Genomic DNA, 19,050 nt, shown 5'->3' with positions numbered 1-19,050 from the left:
GAGAGAAAGCCTCTGCCTGTGCTCAGGGAGGACGGGTCCCCTGGACAAACCTTTTTAACTCTGACAAGCATTTTCTGCTGCTCGGTAGGGACTTGCGGCTCAAGGAGTTGGCCTTGATCTTAGCCAAGTGCTTGATCAAGCCTCACTGTGTTCTTGTTGGGAAGATGACAATATAGGAAGGGTAGACGGATTTAGACCTGGTTGAATGATCCAGAACCAAAGAATGAACCCTCCCTGATTGGATGTCTGTCTGGAAGGAGGAGAAGATCTTCATTGGAGCAGTCCTGGGACATGTGAGCTTAAAATCCATCAACAAAATCAAGGGAAAGCCCATCAACAAACACTTGCTTAGTGCCTTTATGTGCCAGGAGAGTACTTGGTAGATGCTGGGGACCCAAAGATGCAGACGAGCCCGCTTCTGTATTTCATTCTCACAGGGAGAGCACATGCAGATAGAGGCCTGTCCACAGTTGGAAAGGTCCCCGCAGCCGAGGAGAGTGCTTGAAAAGGGCCTTCCAGAGACACTCCCACCCAGCCGAGTCCTGAAGCGGGGAGGAGAGGCCGAGCACGGTTCCACACAGTCTCTAGACCCTTCGTCATTCAGGCTGCCCACTACCGAGTTCTGCTCCGCTCCTCCGTGTCTTTTGTGACATGGGTAGAAGCCTCAGTGGCAACCTTCTGAGACTGGCAAGAGTCCCTACAGCTGGGATGGGGGAAACAGGCAGGATTTGGGAAGGTCTTGACCGACTGGAGCACTGGCATGGGATTCAGTAGAGGTCATCGGTACAAAGACTTACACTAGGGTTCAGAATCCACTTCACAGATGCACGGCTACATGACTCATTTGGAAGTGGTCTGGGTTTTGGTGGGCTCAGGCAGGAGTCAGCAGGGCAAGCCAGAGAGATAAGGCTGGAGTCCCAGCGTCTGTCAAGGGAGCCTTGGCCTCCAGAAGTAAGCACGCAGTGGGGCCCTGCTTCACTCGGCCCTGGCCAGGCCACGCAGGGGTATCATGGGCAGAGTAGGGGAATGGGCTGAAGAGAGTGGCAGAGTTTATTCTGGAGAGAGGAAGGTGAGTGTGGGAGAGCAGGCTGGTGACTGTCTGGACGACATGAAAGTTTCTCGTAGAGAGGCAGCTCCATGGTGTGGTGGATAGAGCCCTGAGCCTGGAGTCAGGGAGACCTGAGGTCAAAACTAGCCTCGGGCATTGCTCACTGTGTGACCCTGGGCAGGGCACCTCACTGCTGCCTGCCTCCCAGGGCTGTTGTGAGGAGTGGGTGAGATGTTGGTGAAGCCCCTAGCGCAGGGCCTGGCACAGAGGAGGCATTCAGTAATGCCCGTTCCTTCCCCTTGGCCTCCCCCCCCCCCCGCCCCGAGGGATCACCCATCACAGAGAGGCAGATTTGGGCTGATGAAGAGGAAGGCCTTCAGTGCTCTGTCAAGAGGTGGGCCGGGCTCCTTCACGAGGGCCTAAGGATGCCGGGTATGTGGTGGGGAGGGTCACTCCAGCTCTCCATTGGGCGGGGGGGTCACTGAGACCCTCTGATCTTCCCTGATGCAGCCACAGCCTCGCTGGTGGGAGGCTACTTTCCACACCTTCTTGTCTTTCCATCAGTCTTACATCTGTAATTTCACTTTGTTCTGGCCCCTCCCCTCCCATGCCTTTGATGGGTAGCAGGGCAGCGTGCTTGATCTGTTTCCCATCACAGGGTTTCTTCGTGATGTCTTAACTGCTTCCTCTTGGAAGTTAGCATCTGCACAGTCCCCTTATTTCCACCACAAATCTGCTTCCCTTAACCCCCTTCTGTCACCTGAAATGTTGGTGCTTCTGAGATGGTGACATTGTCCTGTTCCCAGCCATAGAATATCAAAGGAGTATTGTTCTTAAAAGGGGATCCCTTGGAATGATGAACTGCTTGGAACCCTTGACCCCCTTGTGCACTTTCCCAGGAGGTCTTCTCCTTGTTGTGGTCAGTTCTCTATGTAGGCCATCCACCTTCGCTGCCAGTCCCCGTGAGCACCCTGACTGGTGAACTTCGTCAGCTCAAGGTCATCTAAGCAGTTTCTTACCAGCTTTTCCTGTGGGGGGTTAGGTGGCCCATTGCCTTTGTATTGCATTGAGAAGGGCATTTAAGAAATAGGCTGTTTTGGTGGATGGATTAGAGAGAAGGCCTCAGAGTCAGAGAGACCTGGGTTCAAGTCCCCCGGCTGCACGTGCTGTCTCTCTGACCCTGGGTAGGCCCTTCGCCTCTTGGTGCGCTAGTCTCGGCCGCTCTCAGACTCTCGGGCTTTCAGGGAAGGGGCTGACCTGCTTAGGGAGGAGCGTTCCCTATCAGCAGAATCACCGGTCCTGGCCAGGTTCGGCTCTTCTTTCCTCAGTGGCCCGTGGCCAGGTTGTCCAGCCTGCCGGGGGAGAGGTGTTTGCTTTCCTTTGCTTCCTCCTCACTTTCCTTCTGTCCTTACTAACGGGCATTGCCCCTTCTCCTCGTCCCCACCGTTGGTGTGCTGCTCCAAGGCATGGTGTGTTCATGGGAAGGAGTGGGCTTGGGTTGTTTAGAGTCTGGCACTTACTAAGAGGGGATTGTTCAGAGGCGTTTTATCGCCTGAACTAATCGGAAAAAAAAAAGCTCTAGCTTTAACCATGCTCGAAGGAGGTGTTTTTCCAGCAGAGTCCTTTGAGACGGCCCAGAGAGGGGACCTGCCTCCTGGCCTGAGAGCGGGCCGGGTCTTGGTGGGCTCACGTCAGGGATATGGCCCTTTTTCTCCTGACCCACACAACAATACACTTACTGACTCCTGTTTCCTCTTGATCCTCGAGGAAAACCACATTGCATTTCCATAACAGAAGCATGGCCCTTGAGTTAAGTGTTCCTTCCGCAGGAGAGGAAAAGAGCGTCATCGTGGGGGTCATGGTCAGCTTCTCAGAGGTGGGGCAGCATCGAGCTGCCCTGGGCTCTGGCTGCGGGGCTGCGCTAAAAGCGCCGAGGGCCCTCTGCCAGGCTCTCAGGAAAGCCTCTGTTCTGTTTGCCTTGCAGACACATTCCTTGACCCAGCGGAGGGCCGTCCAGGGTCGCAGAAAACGCTTCGATGTGCTGTTAGCCGAGCACAAAAACAAAAGCAGGGAAAAGGAGCTGCTCCGCCATCCTGATCAGCAGCTGCCGCCACCGCTGCAGCAGATCCCACCTCTCAGGGAACCACACGCCTCCCCTTCCAAGACGTCACCGGAACTGCACCAAAACTCTCATGGAGTGATTCCTGCAGAATCAAAGCCTTTAGTGTCTAATAAGCCCAGACCTCACAACCCCAGTCTTCCAAGGTCAGTGGCGTCCTCACCCTTTGGAAAGCGTTTTTCCCCAGACTTTCTGAGAGACAGGGGCATGTAGAGCCTTTTGGTGTTAAATTTCTACCTGTGCTGGGATACGGTGTACACCATGACCGTATCTTTAGGGTAATGAGCTAATTTCTGATGTGCTGATTGCCCTGCAAGATTCTGAAAAGGCTGAATAGCCCAGGATTTCATTTTGAAGAGGCCTTGTTCCTGGAGAGTCCCAAGCAGTGAGCAGCGAAGTAGATGAGATTCTTGGTTTCTTGTTCAATAAAACATTACTCACCATGGGAGAATGTCTCAGCCAGTGCAGTTAATCACTGCTTGGAGCTTAGGGCATTTCCTGCAGTATGGTGGACAAAAGAAATATTTCACAGGCTCCTCTAGCAACTTAACGTTAAGGATCTGTGAGCTACGTTGCTGGTCACACATGGCAATGCCCTCTGCTGTTTTCTCTCTCCCCTCCTCCTCCCACCCCCACATATATCTAGACCCTGAGGGGAGGATGGTTTTGCTTTTATGGCATCCAAACAGTCACATTTTTCCCCTTCATTCAGGACTTCAGCCTGGGGAAGTGTCCCCGGAATTTCAGCAATGAAAAAATGATTTTGTCTACATATTATATTTGTATATTCATAAACATAGATACCTAGATAGACATAGCTACACCATATGTAGGCATAGGTCTGTGTGGCATCTATGTCTGCATTCATATAAATACATGCACACATACATGTTTGAATATACACAGACATATATTTAGCCCTGTTGATCTGAGGACTTCACATTGAAACTCTGGAGCAAAGGAGAGATTGAGAGATTGGTGTTTCCCTTGTACTGAGGAAGAGCTCTCTCCGTGTACAGCACCAGAGACTGCCTCAGTCTTTGCAGGTGCAGTATGTAGTCCTTGGGACACTTGTGTAGACATTTTCATGAGCACCTACCATGTGCCGTGCACAGTGCAAGGCCCTGAAGTCTTCTAGACAAGGTGTCCTTGAGCAGATTCATGCCGGAGAGATTTTGGGGGGTGAACACAAGCTTTGAAGAGTCTAGGCGTGGTAGCTGAAGGAGAGTGGAGAGGGCCTTTCAGCCTTGGGAAGCAGTGTCCACGGGCACAGGGGCAGCTGATGAAATGTTGTAGGAACAGGCCATTTTGTCTGGCATGTAGAGCACATAAAAGGAGGTTGTGAGAAATAGGTGGGAACCAGATTGGAAAATGCTTTGATGTCCATCTGAAGAGTTTATATCTTGTCCTGCCACAGGGAGTCCCTGGGGACTTTTGAGGAGGGCAGTGACGCGGTCAGACTTCTGTCTTAGAAGTATGAAGTTGTCTGTTCTGTGCAGGACGGATGGAAGGAGGGAGGCTAGAAGGAGGAGAAGGCTAATGGAGTAGTCCAGGCCCCAGGTAACGAGCACCTGAAGTCAGGAGGAGCCATGTTATGTAGAAGACGGTACCTGACTAGATGCAGCGACAAAGAAAGAGAAGGCGGAGGGAGTGTGGTGATTCCTGGGGGACAGGGTGGTGTGGCCAGCCACAAACACTGGGGCCGCTGGAGGTAGCTGTTTGTTCGGGGGGGATGTGGAGAGTTCCGGTTTGTCCATGTTGGCTGGAGATGCAGGCAGAGGTGCTGGGCATTGCACTGAGGAAAGGCATTTGGGCTCAATACATAGATTTGGAAGTAATCTGTGTTGAGCTCCCAATTGGACCAAGAGGCCACATGAAATCACTGAGAGGCAGAGAGAGAGAAGAGAAGGGCAGAGTTAGGAAGGAAATGCATGGATGCCTGGCAGGGGAGCCAGAGACATACGGGAGAACCAGGAGGGAGCTGTGTCCCAGAATGCAGGAGGAAGGGCCGGTGGCCATCAGGGCTCAGAGCTTTAGGGAAGTCAAGAAAAATGAAGGCCGAGAAAACTGGCTCATCTGGAGAGAGCGGTGTGAGCTGAGTGTTGGGGGTGAGGGGCAGATGACAAGGCAGAGCAGTGGTTTGGAAGGGAGAAAGTATAGGGCCCTGGTCTAGTGCTTCAACTCCCAGATCCACAGCCTGTACTGTGGAGAAGAACGGCTGGAGGATGCCAGGGGCCAGTAAAAGGCTTTTTAAGAACTGAAAGTTGGGTATGCAACAAGGCAGGCACAAGGAAGAAGTCAAGTCAGTGTGCAGAGTGAGAGGAAAGGGAAAGAGGAAGGCTGGCCAGGGGACAAGCTCCGAGAGAGGAGGAGGAGAGGATTGAGGCAGTGTAGACAAGGGGTCTGGGGGCTCACAGAAGGTAGAGGAGCTTGGGTGGGGGGAGAATTGGCCCCAGAGGCCTCTGGGAGGTGCCACAATGGGGCACACCATCAGAGATACTGGACATCATGGCCCCAGGCCTGTCTTGGGCCCTTCTGTGTATCAGCAGCTCTCAGCTCACTCCATTGTTAGCTTTCTCCAGCAGATAGATGTAGGGAGTGACCCAAGCTGGGGGTTGGCCTGGTCAGGATAGCCAGGGATGTGCGAGGTCGTGAGTTAGCGTTTTCTCCAGGGTTAAGGGAGGGAAGCCGATCAGAGTGGGCCTGAGGCTGGGGGAACAGGGAGGGATGAAGGCGGGGTGAGGATGATCAATGGTCATCAGAGTGGGGGTGGCTGCTGGGCCAGCCTGTGCTTCAGCGGAGACACAAGCATGTCAATCGTACTGTCCTCCGCAGGGTAGCAGGGCAGGGCCTCCTTCAGAAGGGGCTCTAGGGGCCTCTGAGGCCAGCAAGGACCTGGAGCCACTGTTTGGGAAGAGAGGACAGCAAGCACCCCTTAGGCCTGCTTCTGGTCCGGGCTCTGTCAGGCCGCCTGTCTTGGAGAGAGGAAGGCCGGGGCTGATTAAGCCCAGTTTCCTTGAGCTCAAGAAGGTGAACAGAGCTGAGAGTCCTGGGGTAAAGGGAGGTTTGTTACCGGTGGAGTTGGAACTCCAGAGCACAGAATGGAATGGAAAGAGGGCAGTGGGGTTAGGGATGGGAGGGTGGGGAGTGGGTTGCTGTCTCCACGGATGGCAGAGCTGAATCACAGGGACTTGGGGTTGGCCGGGTGTAAGATGGGCATCATTACCAGGATCCCTGCAGTTCTGCCATGGGGCCTGTCTTTTCAAGAACTGGGGAAGGAAGGGCTTGAGCCAGCAGGGACCTAGGCTCTGACTGAGGAAGAGATGATGTGCCCATGTCCTGGGAAGGGCTGGGAGCTTTGTGGTACCTAAAACATATGCTTGGTGTCCAGTGGAGGCTGTTAACAGCCCGACCAGGCCCTGGGCTTGGGGCCTTCATGGTGATAGATGGGGTCAGTGACCTGAGGACGAGGAGATCCAGTGGTGGCACTAAGGTCTGAGATGACCAAGACTGAGCCCTTACCACGTCTACCAGGGTAGGGAGTGGCCTCTTGCACCTGCCGAGGTCCCTAGAGACGGGAGAGGCCATGGGAGCCCTGGCTGCCACATGTTGGAGGAGGTTCCAGAGCGAGCCCCCACCAGGGGAGCTGTACTCCCCTCCGATGAGGGCCCTTCTGCTCCAGGCCAGGCAAGGAGGTGCTAAATGACTGCCCCCTAAGAAGAGGTCGGCAAGAAGTTGAGCGGGTGCTTGGGCTCAAGAGGCTTCAGGTAGTATCAGGGGGAGGTCAGCTGAGCTGGGAGAACCCCTGCTTGGGCAATCACCTGGCCAAATGATTCATCTCCTCCCTAAAGTTTTCCCGGAGAGTTCTTGTAAATAGACAGTGGTGATTGTGGCCTCTGTGGTAGAAGAGCTTGGCATCTGTGTTTCCAGGATGTGTGTGTTGGGGAGGGGTGGGAGGTAGGCTGTTCCAGAGGGACTCAGGAGATGGTCCTGGAGAGGAGCTGTGGCCGACAAAGCCATCACCATCCCTGGTGGGACAGAGCCCGTGATGAGGCCGACTCTGCCATGCCCTCAGATGTTCTGTCTTGGAGGTGCTCTGCACGGTGTCACCTACCCCTGCCTGGCCTTCCCTGGTGACAGGTCCCTTCCAGAGGGGGTCAGTGCATGTAGCCCTTCTAAGATTCATGCTCAGTCTCTTCTGGAGCAGAAAGGCACCGTGTGTAGATACATGTGTATGTGTGCATATTCAGCATCTCTGTTACATCCAGAATCCATCCTTTGTTTAGCCATCCAGACATGATTTACAGGTTGTTGAAATTGTACTTACTTATTTCAGTCCCACAAGATTTGTTAAATGCCAGGCTCACATTAGTACAGGGGCATACACAGACAAGAAGGATCCATGCCCCCCAGGAGCCCACACCCCCTGGGGTAGAGATGAGAGCTGAGGATGTGATTTGGGTGGGTTGGGGAGGGGTGGCAGCCCCCGAGCTGAGCCTCCCAGAGGGACGGGGTTCTCATACTTAGAAGGAAAGAGGGGGACGTCCACCCGTAGGACTATAGAATGTGTGGAGGGACGGAGCTGTTCGGTCTGCCTTTGATCGAGGAAGGTCAGACTTTGCCCTTGGGAGGCTTCCTTGGGCAGCTCTGTTGAGAGAGGGAGAGGAGAGAGACAGAAATAGGGAGACCTGGGAAGTCCCGTGCTAGTGATCTGTGGATGGGAGGCTCTCATCCCCAGCTGGCAGCAGCTCCCCTGCACAGAGCGGGGCCTCTCACAGACAGGGTGTCCTCAGGCCTGGGGGCCCTGACAGAGTGAGGGGCTCAGACCCAGGCGCAGGAGAGCAGGTGCAGCCATCTCTGTGTCCGGCAGTCCATAGCAGTGCCTTGTCTGCCCCTCCAGGCCTCCAGGCTTCCTGGCCCCACCCAGCGGGAACGCACCCTCCGATTCTCCTGCCGCTAATGAGTCTCCGCACCCTCCCCTGCCTTCGACTGAGCCAGCATCTCGGGGATCCAGCGATGAGGGAGAAGGGGACGATAAGGAAGAATCTGTGGAAAAACTGGATTGTCATTATTCAGCTCATCACCCCCAGCCAGCATCCGTAAGTTCTGAGTCCATCCAGCCCTCACAGCATGGGCAGGGCACTGGAGGGACAGGGGAGGGTAGGAGCTGAGACACCCCGGGACCACCCCCTTATTATACAGATGGGCTACAGCCGAGCGGAAGCTGGGGGTCAGGACCCTCCTCAGCAGGCCCGTAGCAGGCATGAACAGGTTCCATCAATGAAATGGAAGCTTGTCCTCCCTCGTGCCAGGTTTGGAAAACCAGCTATCAGTGTTTTCACTTTTTGTAGCTTCTCGCAGCCTATGCCATAGGGGTTCAGATCAGTCTCTGAGAATTAGCTCCGCTGCTAAGGACGTTAAGCGCCTGTATTCCTTTGTGGAGGAACGGACGCTCTCACTGTCTAATCTCTCCTGCAGTTTTGCACATTTGGTAGTCGGCAGATTGGAAGGGGCTACTTTGTTTTTGATAAGAGGTGGAACCATATCCGATGTGCCCTTAACTTCATGGTGGACAAGCATCTTAATGCCCAGATGTGGAAGTGAGTGCCTTTTTCTTTCCATTGATTGGGAGGGAAAGGGGTGGAGGGTTGTTTGTTTGTTCTTCATTTTCCTTCTTTCTCATGAGTCTGATTTACTTAATCTTTTCATTCAAATGAAAATTCCGATAACATGTTTAATCTGTCCTTGAGAAAGTAGGTTTTCTTGGAACCCTAGCCCACTCCAGGGTTCACTGTGACCCACGGATAATCCCAGACCATACTTGAGCCGTTTACTGTAACTGCCCATCCAGACTTCTAAGAGACCCTTTCTCAGAATCAGTGAAAAAGTCCATGTTGCTTCTTTTTGTTTTCTCTCCTAAGCCTTAAGAGGTTATGCTTCTTAGCAGGCACAAATCAGGAAGAAAAAGCCAGGAAGGGCCAAGGTAATAAACCAGTGTAGTTGTCATTTTGAAAACCCATGGCTGCCTGACCAGAGAGGGTATTCAGCTCCCCTTTCTTGGTATTACTTGTTAAGGACTCACACTTCTTGTGAAGTGCTGACATAATTCATTTAGGATTAGTGGAATTAGTGAGGAAGTCCTGAGGGTCTCCACATCCGCTCACCCCAGACCCACCCAGTTCCAGTTTCTTGTTTATTCTCCCTACCCACTGAGACTGTAAGCTGGTTTATAGTGTGTTGGTTTTATTTTTATTAGTTTTAATTGGTCCTTCATAGGATCTGGAGTTTGGAGGGACCTTGGAAAGCCTAGCCAGCAGTGAATGTGGATGCTGTTTTTTGCCCACCTGAAGATGGTTTCATTTCTGATCAGTTCTGCCTCTGTAGAAATGTTCTCTCTGAGAAGTGCAGGCATTTAAGGAAGTGGTATTTCAGTAAGTCCTTGAAGAAATTGGGCCACTTGAGCTCCAGTCTCTTGGTGTTCTGTGACAGAAGGTGACAGAAGGCTAAGGGCCTTTATTGCTGACTCCTAAGAAATAAGCAGTCGTCCTCTGTAGTGCTGCCCTGGCTATGAGAACCTAAGGTTTATTTTTGTGATCAAGTGGAATCTTTTTTTTTGGAGGGCAATTGGGGTTAAGTGACTTGCCTAGGATCAACACGGTTAGTTTTTGTGTTTAGTGCTGAGGTCACATTTGAACTCAGGTCCTCCTGACTCCAGGGCCAGTGCTCTATTCACTGTGCCACCTAGCCACCCCCTCAAGTGGAATCTTTTTAGAAGCTCATGGAAAACCCTGAAAGCAATGTGTCACCAGCCTATTGGCCCAGTATTTCTGGGCCCATTCAAAATGCATTTCTTTGTCATATATTGACTTGGTCAGATATTCATAGAGCTTAGTAGTCTTGTTATCTTTAGAGATTAAGACAAAGGAGTTCAGTTAGATAATGAAGGTAAAGATTCTTAACACCCAAGAATGGCTGTCGAAGTTGATTAAAACAAGCAGTAACAACAAAAAAAAACAGGACAAGTATCCCTTTGAAGGCCAGGTGGGTGTAAAACTTGGAACATCAGAGCTTTCAGTCCTGTGATTTATGGATTGTCTCCCAGTCGAGAAGCATTCATTTAGTGTCTACTGTGTGCCACGTGCATGCTAAGGGCCAGAGAAAGAAAAGCAGTTGCTGCTTTCAGGGAGCTCACAGTCTGTGAGCTACGTCTCTTTATTGGGGAGTAGGGATCACTTAGTTTACAGAGGAGGACACTGAAGCAGAGAAGTGATGTTGATCCCTAAGGGACCTTCAGCGTCTTGTCCAAAAGTGAGTGAGGACTTTGAGGCTCAGAGAGAGAGATGGAGGGGCTGAGCCCTGAGCCCAGGTTTTTGAGTCCAGACTCAGGCTTGGTGGGACCAGGATGAGAACTCGGGGCCTTGGCTCCCCGTGCAAGTGCTCTATCGATGAAGGACCTTGGTCTGCACCCCTTCCCTGTATAATCCACACTGGGAATGGCCCTGAGAATTCTCCTAGGCAGGGATGCTGTGGGAGCCCACAGGTCTCTTTTGGAGCCCCCTGGTGGCCACTTTTGAGCACTGCGCAGAAGCAGGGTGACTGGTCCAGGAAGAGGTTGGGGTGGGGGGTGGCTTTTCTCTGGTTTGACGCCCAGCTACACGGAGACCTTTTTTTCTTTTTCTTAACCAATAACTGGTCCCACCAAGCCTGAGACTGGACGCAAAAGCATGGATCTTGTCCACCCACCTGGGTCCTCTTCAGTGCTACTGATGTTTTGTGTTTGGTGCCAGTTACTGTTCCAGAACAGAAAGGAGGATGTACATTTAACATCATGCGAGCTGTTTAATCAGTCGATGACTATTCAGTCAGTCAGTTTACTATGCACTTATGTTATCCTTTCTTCTAAGCAGATACCTTTCTAACAGAAGAGACAAGTAAGCACATATTTTAGCATACATGTAGCCTAAATCTAAAGTCATCAGGAGAGCAGGGCTCATTGGAGAATGTCAGGGAAGGCTTCATGCGGAGGAAATGAGGGGGTTTAGTCCAGCCCTAGGAACTGACCCTGAAAGATTGAGGGACTTGCAGGGCACACAGCAGCAGAACAGGCCTTGGATTCTCGAGTACAAGCACAAGTCACAGGCTTTTATTCTGTTTTAATCTGAAGAGGGTCTACAACTCTCATTTCTTTGTAAATACTTATTGGTGCAGTCTGATATCATGCTCCCCAGTTGGAAATAACAGGAGATTGGAGACATTTGTGCGCTCCAGGGGGAGGCCTGACAAGGGGACAGTGGACATGGGCTATGGGGCTCTAGTTTTGAGCCTGTTCACAGTTAGGATCCCTCCTCCAAGGGTTCTTCCAGTAGTGCAGAGCTTAAAAGTGTCCTGGGCTCATGTGGGGTGGGCCAGTCTTCCAAGGACACTGTTCTTCTACTGCCTTTTATCTCTTTCTAGGAAAATCCCTCCAGCACCTAGTAACTCGGCATCTGTGCGTGTTCCCCAGAGGACAAATTCCATGCCCCTGTCGCCCTACGGCGTGAGCCCCCCAGGTTCTGTTTCCTCCACAGTGTCACCATCACCAGTGTTGATTTCGTCCTCCTGCATCCCCCTGAACAGCAAGTCTGTACCAGCCCACGGAACAACACTCAATGCCCCCCTACCCACTCTGGGGGCCACAGATCCCGCGTGCGGGGTCCAGGCCCGGCACGTGTCTTCTTTGTCCCCTTCGGCCCCTTCCGTGCTTTCCTCAGTACCTTCCCCGGGATCCGGGAAACCTCAGAAACTGAAATCCAACAAATGTTTGAAGCCTAAAGAGTCTCCTGCTCACAGCACAAACTGTAACAATATTGGCAGCAGCAGCAGCTCAGGAAAGAAACGCAAAAACAGCTCCCCGCTGTTCACACACTCTTCCTCTTCCTCCTCCTCTTCCTCCTCCTCCTCTTCTCCTCATTCCACAGACTCTTTTAGGAAAAACTGTGTGGTTAACTCTGGAAACCCTGGGACCGTTTATCCTTCCCCCGTGACGTCGTCCCATAGCATTGGCCTCAACTGTCTGACTAACAAAGCCAGCTCTGCGGCCATGAGGCACGGCCAGGCAGGGAGGGGCCCCCTGATGGGGAGCCCCTCAGAATCCATCAAGAGGATGAGCGTGATGGTCAACAGCGGCGACTCCACGCTCTCCTTGGGCCCCTTCGTCCATCAGTCCAGCGAGCTGATGATGGCTGCCAATGCGCACGGCGGCTTCTCCCACTCCCACGCCCCTCTCGACAAGCTCCTGGGGAAGAAGAGGAAGGGCTCCCCTGGCTCCAGCACCATCCACCACAGCAGCCAGTCCGGCAAGGTTGCCAAACTGCCCTCCATGAACAGCGTTCACACCAAGCACCCTGGCCCGATCCCGGGGACACAGGGGCTGGCAAACAACTCTCTTCTTCCTCAGGTAAGGGAGGACCACCGCTAAGCTCGTCATGCCGCTGCCTTGGTGTACATCAGTGGTTCTTTACCTTGTCTGGGCCCTGGGCCCGTGGACTTCTTCTCAGAAGGAAGGTTTCTTTGTTTGTTTGCTTTCCTTTTTGGAGAGGGGAAGGTAGGGCAGTTGGGGTTAAGTGACTTGCCCAAGGTCACACGGCTAGTTTTGTGTTCAGTGTCTGAGGCCGGATTTGAACTCGGGTCCTCCTGACCCGGTGCTCTGTTCACTGTTCCACCTAGCCGCCCCCCAGAAGAAAGTTTTTAAATGTATAAAATGAATGCATGGAATGGCAGAGGAAACCAAGTGTATTGCAATACAGTCATCAAAATATTTTTTAAAAAAGTTTACAAACTCCAGGTGAACCTTGGTGCCTTTAATCATGGTGCCTTTAAAAGAAAAATCTATCTGTGACTGATTAACACACTGCCCTGGGCCTAACAGTCATCACTGCTAAACTGGGAAGGTGGGCCTGAGGAGGGAGGGTCTGGAAGCCGCTGGACCTCCATAACCCGACTAGGGGAGGAGCGAAGGCAGAGACCTCTCTGTCACCAGTGGGTAACTTTCAAATCATTCCTCTTCGTCATCTGCCACTATTCAGGAAGAAATTAGTGCCCATTCCATTGTCTGTCTCGACCAAACACACGGAAGATAGCCAAACAGGAACTGGATTGAATTAGAAAGAAATAATTTTATTTTTAAAGATGGTTAAGATTTTTTTTAAGATTTATAATTCCTTCCCCCTAGCCAGTTTAGCAAATAAATATTTCACATCTTTCAGCTAATCACTTTTTAAGGGTTCCTGACAAAGTGCATCAGCATTAACCCATGTTTGCATTAACGTGTTAAAAAAGGAACTTACCTTTGGCAGCCGCTGTTTAAACAACGGCCCTCAGTTTCGGTCCTGCCCCTCGTCCTGAGAGGCGGCTTGTCTTTCCACCGCTTGGCTCTTGGCCTCCCTCACTCTCCTCCTTCCCACCTCCCTCATCAGCCTCATTCACAAATCAGCATCCCCCCATTGAAAGTCAGAGTCCCTTTATTTGGTCGCTCACTCAGCCATCAGTGTGGGACTTTGGATCATTTGTGCTCTAAAAGAGAGCCCTGGATCCATGTTCTTCCATCCCAGTTTTATCAGTGAGCTCACCCGGAATTCTAAAGAGAGAAATCATTGATTTCAGTCACTTTCAACTTTCACTGGCCACCGTCAGATTTCCTCTTCTGCCCTCAGAGGAACTGTTCTATATGCATTTTTGAAGGGTTTTGTTGTTTCTTTGCGGGGGGTGGGTAGGCAGGCAGGTGGGACACCCCAAAAAAAGAAGCATTCTTGAGTTTTCTGGTCACCATTAGTAATAGGTATAAAAATCAGGTGCATCCCAAATCAGAAACAGTAATCAGAGTCCCAGAGGGACCCTGCAGAGATGTGTGCCGGCCTCACCCACATGGATAAGCTGGATCGGAGCAGTCCCCTCACTCTGAGGCCAGGCTCCTCTGGGGGAACAAGCTGTATTTTGGCTTGGAGCGCTTCTGCCGAGCACATTCCAGCCTCACAATTATAGCTGATGCCGTATGGAAGGGAGCTGGAGCACCCTGCTCGGCCCCTGAGCTCGGCACCCTTTTTCTGAAGGTGACTTCTGACTTCTCCAGTCATGGCTTGTGACAAGGGGATAAATGTCAGTGCTACTGAATGCTCCTTATTGCCTTTTTCCTGAGAGTGATTTCAGTTTTTTGTTCCACATTGGAGCGAGCTTTCTCCAAAGCAGGCCACTTTAGCTCCCCTCCCCACAGGGCTGAATTGAGGACAAGGACAACAGAGCTGGTAGTTGCAGTAACCCAAGCATGAATGGAGTGCCCATGCCAAGCAGGGAAGGTTCAGATCAGGGCCAAAGGGTGCCCATCTCCAGGCAAGTTTCCTTCAGTTCTTGGCCACCAAGGCCTGCCCCACAGGATGTTTCCGGGAGCCAGAGTGGTGGCGGGCTCCCCTTTCCCCTGCATGCAGTCTGCAGGGCATGGGATCTTGTCCTGCCTGTGCCCAAGCTTGACCTTGCTTCAGTTCTAAGTACACTACCTCGAATGCCTTCAGTGAGATGAAATTATTCTTTAACCCAGACCAGAAGCAAACGGAAATGTGGGAGCTTTCTTGAGGTCAGGCCCAAGCACTGTTAGCAAGCCTCAAGGCCTCGCTTTGCCCAAGGAAAGTTTTTTTTTAGATTTCGAGGCAGTTGGAATTCTGTGGCTGGCTGTCAGGGTCATGTCTTGATGTATTTTTGAAGCCATATGCGTGCACACCACCTTAGGAATCATGTTAAATAGTAAAGGACACGTTCCATGTTGCCTAACTCACCTTTCCCTTTGTATCTTTCTTCTCTCTCTCCAAAGCCAAAGGCACGTCCCTGACAGCTGGAATAAATACCATAGTGAGAAAAGAACTGGACAATTTTCACTACAAGTAAAACCTCCACCTGGCACTCTGGACTCCACGATGCCTTTGAGTTTATCCCAGCTTCCTGTGGTCCTCAGGTGTAGAGATCTGCTGGACTGTTTGTTGTTTTAAAAAAGGAATTCCCTGAAGCCATGTCTGTAGCCGTGACACCCTTAACAGACCCTGGATCGAGTTCAGCCACAGAATTGCTTTTATCAGTGTTAAAAGTGGTCTGGACTGCTTGCTACAAACCTGTGAGATTTTTACTTGCAGAAAGACATCACATTTCCACTCTTGGGTCAAGATTGGCTGGGCAGAACATTCCCCTAGATTTCCTTCTTCCCCCAGGTCAGTCCTCCTGGGGTCATCCACAAGCAGGTAGGCACCCCCCCTCTGGAGGACGCCCCGGGAGATACAGGGAGTGACCCTCCAGAAGACAATGTGGCTTTATTGTTCGGGCAGTGGAAAATGGACAGTAGCTCAACTCAGCAGAACAAAACAGGCCATATTTTTGCCCAGCCTTTTGCAAGTAATTTGGGATAAGGAGCTGTCAGGAGTTTCTAACTTTTAAAAAGTTAGTTGTTTTAAGCCATTGATGCCCAGAAAGCGAGTATAGGCTATTTTGGAGGGATACTTTTCATGGTACAAAAGCAATTCTCTGTGCTTTTTGAATAAGATGCAACTTAAAAGGAATATGAAAATGCTAACTAGCTTTGATAGAGGAAAGCCAAATGAAAAAAAAAATCACTGTAGGGGAAAAACCCTCTGCCGAGATTTCCAAAGAAATGTAATTTCTTTTACAAGGGTATTCCATAGAGTCTTCACATTGAAACAGCATATCAAAGTAGGTTGATTATACCTTCTAGCCTCGTTCTATTTTCTAAAAATTGCCTTTTTAAGATGAAATTAATAGCATACCACAGAAATGAGCATTCATATTTTTAATGTTTTGGGAGGTGAGTGATATGAGTTCTCTTCAGCCTCCTGCAGATACTGTAACAGAAATCAGTTTTAAACATCAGCTTGACCTGACCCTGTTTGTTCCACCCCCCGTGATGTCACTACAGATAATTAATTGGGGGTTTTTGTGGAGGGGTTGGGGGGCACAGCACGGAGTGGAAAATGTCACGTGTTGCAGAGTGTTTCTTTTCATTCATGTTCATCCCAAGGATCTGTGCTTTCCCCTTCCCAAGAGGGTTTCAGATCCATCCAGGACAATTCCCATTCACTCACCCCACCCCCCAGAGTGACATCTTTAAAGGGCTTAACGTCGTCAGAATGTAACTGCTGGACAAGTCTCACTCACTTGGGGGGTGTCAGCTGTGTCTCTCAGAGGGCCGACCCCCCTTGCTACTGTGGGTCAGAAACCCCCTCGGTGCATTGTGCATTCTCGCCTCCACACCCGTGTCATGAACTATCATTTCAGGGACGCTGAAGCCAACACATGATAGAACAAAAGCTCAGGTTGCTGGCCTAATAAAGTCCCCTGCTCCAGACTCATTGTGTGTGGAACAGAACAGCAAAGACCCTTTATGCAGACCCCTTAGAGAGAAGTGGATGCAGAAGAGTCTCTTTCTTGCAGGGGGTGGGATCTTTTTCATTGATTATGCAATCAGTCACCAAATGTTTTAGAACAAAATAGGACAGCTGATAGAGGAGTGCGGACTGTGGGGAAGGGGTGCTTTCTTATGTTATTTGGACAAACCAATAGAATGACCAGGTGACCTGCAAGGCCCTTTCCAGCTCTAAATCTATGACTTGATGACCTCCGGAGCCAGGCAGGAGTGGGGAGGAGGGGGAGCGGCCACCGGCCCAAGCACCCTCCACGTCGGGCATTTGGGGTTTGGGTAGATTTCCGTTTCAGAGCCAAGAAGGGAGTGTGATGGCAATAAAGTCAGTTTTAAGTGATAGGATGTGTCTAAGATTATGTTACTCCAGAGTAAGTAAGAAGGCTGCATAGTGGCAAGTCTGAGCTGATTCCGAATAATGTAGATATTTAGAGTAGCAAGTGTTGATCATTTGGATTTCTTTTAGATTGGGTTTTTTAATTCCATTTTCATTATGTCTCCTGGTAGTACGTACATAAAGCAACCGGATTAGGAAATTAGCCATTTTGAAACCTGCCTGCCACAAACCAGCCCACTCACACAGTGCTATGGCACTGCACACTAGTGGGTTGGGGTTTTTCTTGGAACTTTTATTTTCTCCTACAATTATTTTAGTACTTATAAATAATTAAGATAATTTAAAACAGTAGCACAAGTACCTTTTGGATTAAATTAACTTGCAAAACCAAATTTGCAGTGGTTGGGTTGTTTCTAGACAGATTTTGGTATTAATTTAAAACCAAGACAATTTTTATATTCTTTCCATAGAATTTCATGACAACTCCTGCAGTTTTCTTAACCTATTTAAAAAAAAAAATTGCTGCAATGATGAACAAAGAATTATACAAAACCTACTTTTGTATCTTTATTTTGGAATTTCTTGTTCTATTATAAATATTGAAGTATCCCTATTTCAGAAAACATATTTTGTTAAAATTGATTGTACATATTTAAATATGTATTTTTGCACAGGTCTTTTTTTCTTATATCCAGTTTTGGTACAATTGAGATCATCTAGTATTTATTTATTAATTAATAAAAAAAAAGTAAGTACCTTTTTATAATTTGAAGTGGTTCACTGCCAAGCCAATAGTCCTAGAACTTGCCTACTTTACAATTTAAGGGATGCCTCTGTCTCATGAAAGTCTCTGTCCCTTTTAATGTCTTGAGTGGATTCATAGAGATTAACTAGGCATTGCTTCTAGTAAATTGCCTAATTCCCCAGAAGACTACAGTTAGTGAAATGACACACTGCTTCTCCTTTGTTCATGTTTTGTGGATGCGTGTCAGTGCAGATGTCTGCATACTCTGTATGTGTGTGTGTGTATGTGTGTGTGTGTGTGTGTGTGTACAAGCCACTAGTATGTTGTGGTTTAAAACTAATGAAAAAAAAAAACTGAAAAGTGCCTGATAACTAGTTTCAAGCTTGGACTGTGTAGACAGATTCTCCTTTAAAAGACTTGAATGTTAAGTTGAATATATTTTTATTTTATTATTATTTGGGGGGGGAGCTTGCTTTTTCCACCTAACATCATTTCCAAAATTTTAGGGGAGGAGTTAAAAAAAATTACCTAAGCTGGTAATTGGATAAAGTATTTTAAAATAAGATATTTGGGTTTGAAACAATCCTGGTGGGTGATAAACCGTCCCACAACGCCAAGAGTTGGAATCTTTTCAGCCAGCGGTTTTACAAGACATGTCTCGTTTTGTTAATTTACTCATAAAATGCAGAGTTTAAAATAGAATATGTAAAATATTTTGTACTCCAAAAATCTAACAAAAAGAAGTACCTCTGAGAACATTGAAGGAAAAAAAGCACGATCTGAGAAATGTAACTGAAGGTAAAGAGTTCTCTTGCCAAGGGACTTCCCTGCTGTCTCTCCTTCTGCCCCTGGGAAAAAGTTGGGCTACATGTGATTGTTAAGGGTTTGCTGTTTAGCAGAGAATAATCATTTTTTACCTTTTGTGCAAAACCTGTTACATTTTCAGATCATTTAAAATGAGCACTACACGCTGTCGATGTGAATGTAGGGCCTGGAAAGCATCTGGCTCTCTTTTGAGCCTGGTTCTAAAAGCAATCTCCGGTGTCAAGTGTGTGACTAGTGTGAAAATTTGTACACAAAATGAGCATCTCAGCTGGACTTTGGGTTGGCTGCTGTATAGTGTATGAACAAATGTCATGGGATAGAAAATTACTTTGGATATTTAAAAGAAAAGAAATATATGGTCTATTTGTTTTGTAACAAGTTTCTGTAAATAAAATAATTTATACTATTTATAAGAAAAACTTGTGCTTTGCTTTATGAAGAATTAGTTTGTGGAACAAACCTGTTACTGAACCAAACCCGGCAATAAAATGAGGACTTCTCAATAAACAAGGTTGGCTCCATGAAA

General features: G+C 49.3%; 1 protein-coding gene across 3 annotated transcripts in view; it reads left to right on the top strand.

Moving 5' to 3' along the window:
• Positions 1-19,050, top strand: part of ATXN7 (ataxin 7) — a 98,473-nt gene extending 79,423 nt beyond the window's left edge. For 2 of the 3 annotated variants that reach the window (XM_069084186.1, XM_069084187.1), the window contains 5 exons: positions 3,033-3,313; positions 8,068-8,266; positions 8,646-8,767; positions 11,622-12,603; positions 15,007-19,050. In XM_069084186.1, the coding sequence (XP_068940287.1) occupies positions 3,033-3,313; positions 8,068-8,266; positions 8,646-8,767; positions 11,622-12,603; positions 15,007-15,024 (1,602 nt within the window). In that variant the 3' untranslated portion in view covers positions 15,025-19,050. Of the gene's footprint in view, positions 1-3,032; positions 3,314-8,067; positions 8,267-8,645; positions 8,768-11,621 lie in introns of all 3 variants that reach the window. The other variant, XM_069084184.1, reaches the window with a different exon arrangement.

This window comes from Petaurus breviceps, unplaced genomic scaffold (genome assembly GCF_028583685.1).
Source record: "Petaurus breviceps papuanus isolate PSGF00001 unplaced genomic scaffold, PetGlider_PUasm1.0 174, whole genome shotgun sequence".
NCBI classification, from domain to species: domain Eukaryota; kingdom Metazoa; phylum Chordata; class Mammalia; order Diprotodontia; family Petauridae; genus Petaurus; species Petaurus breviceps.
This window is presented reverse-complemented; position numbering and strand designations above follow the sequence as displayed.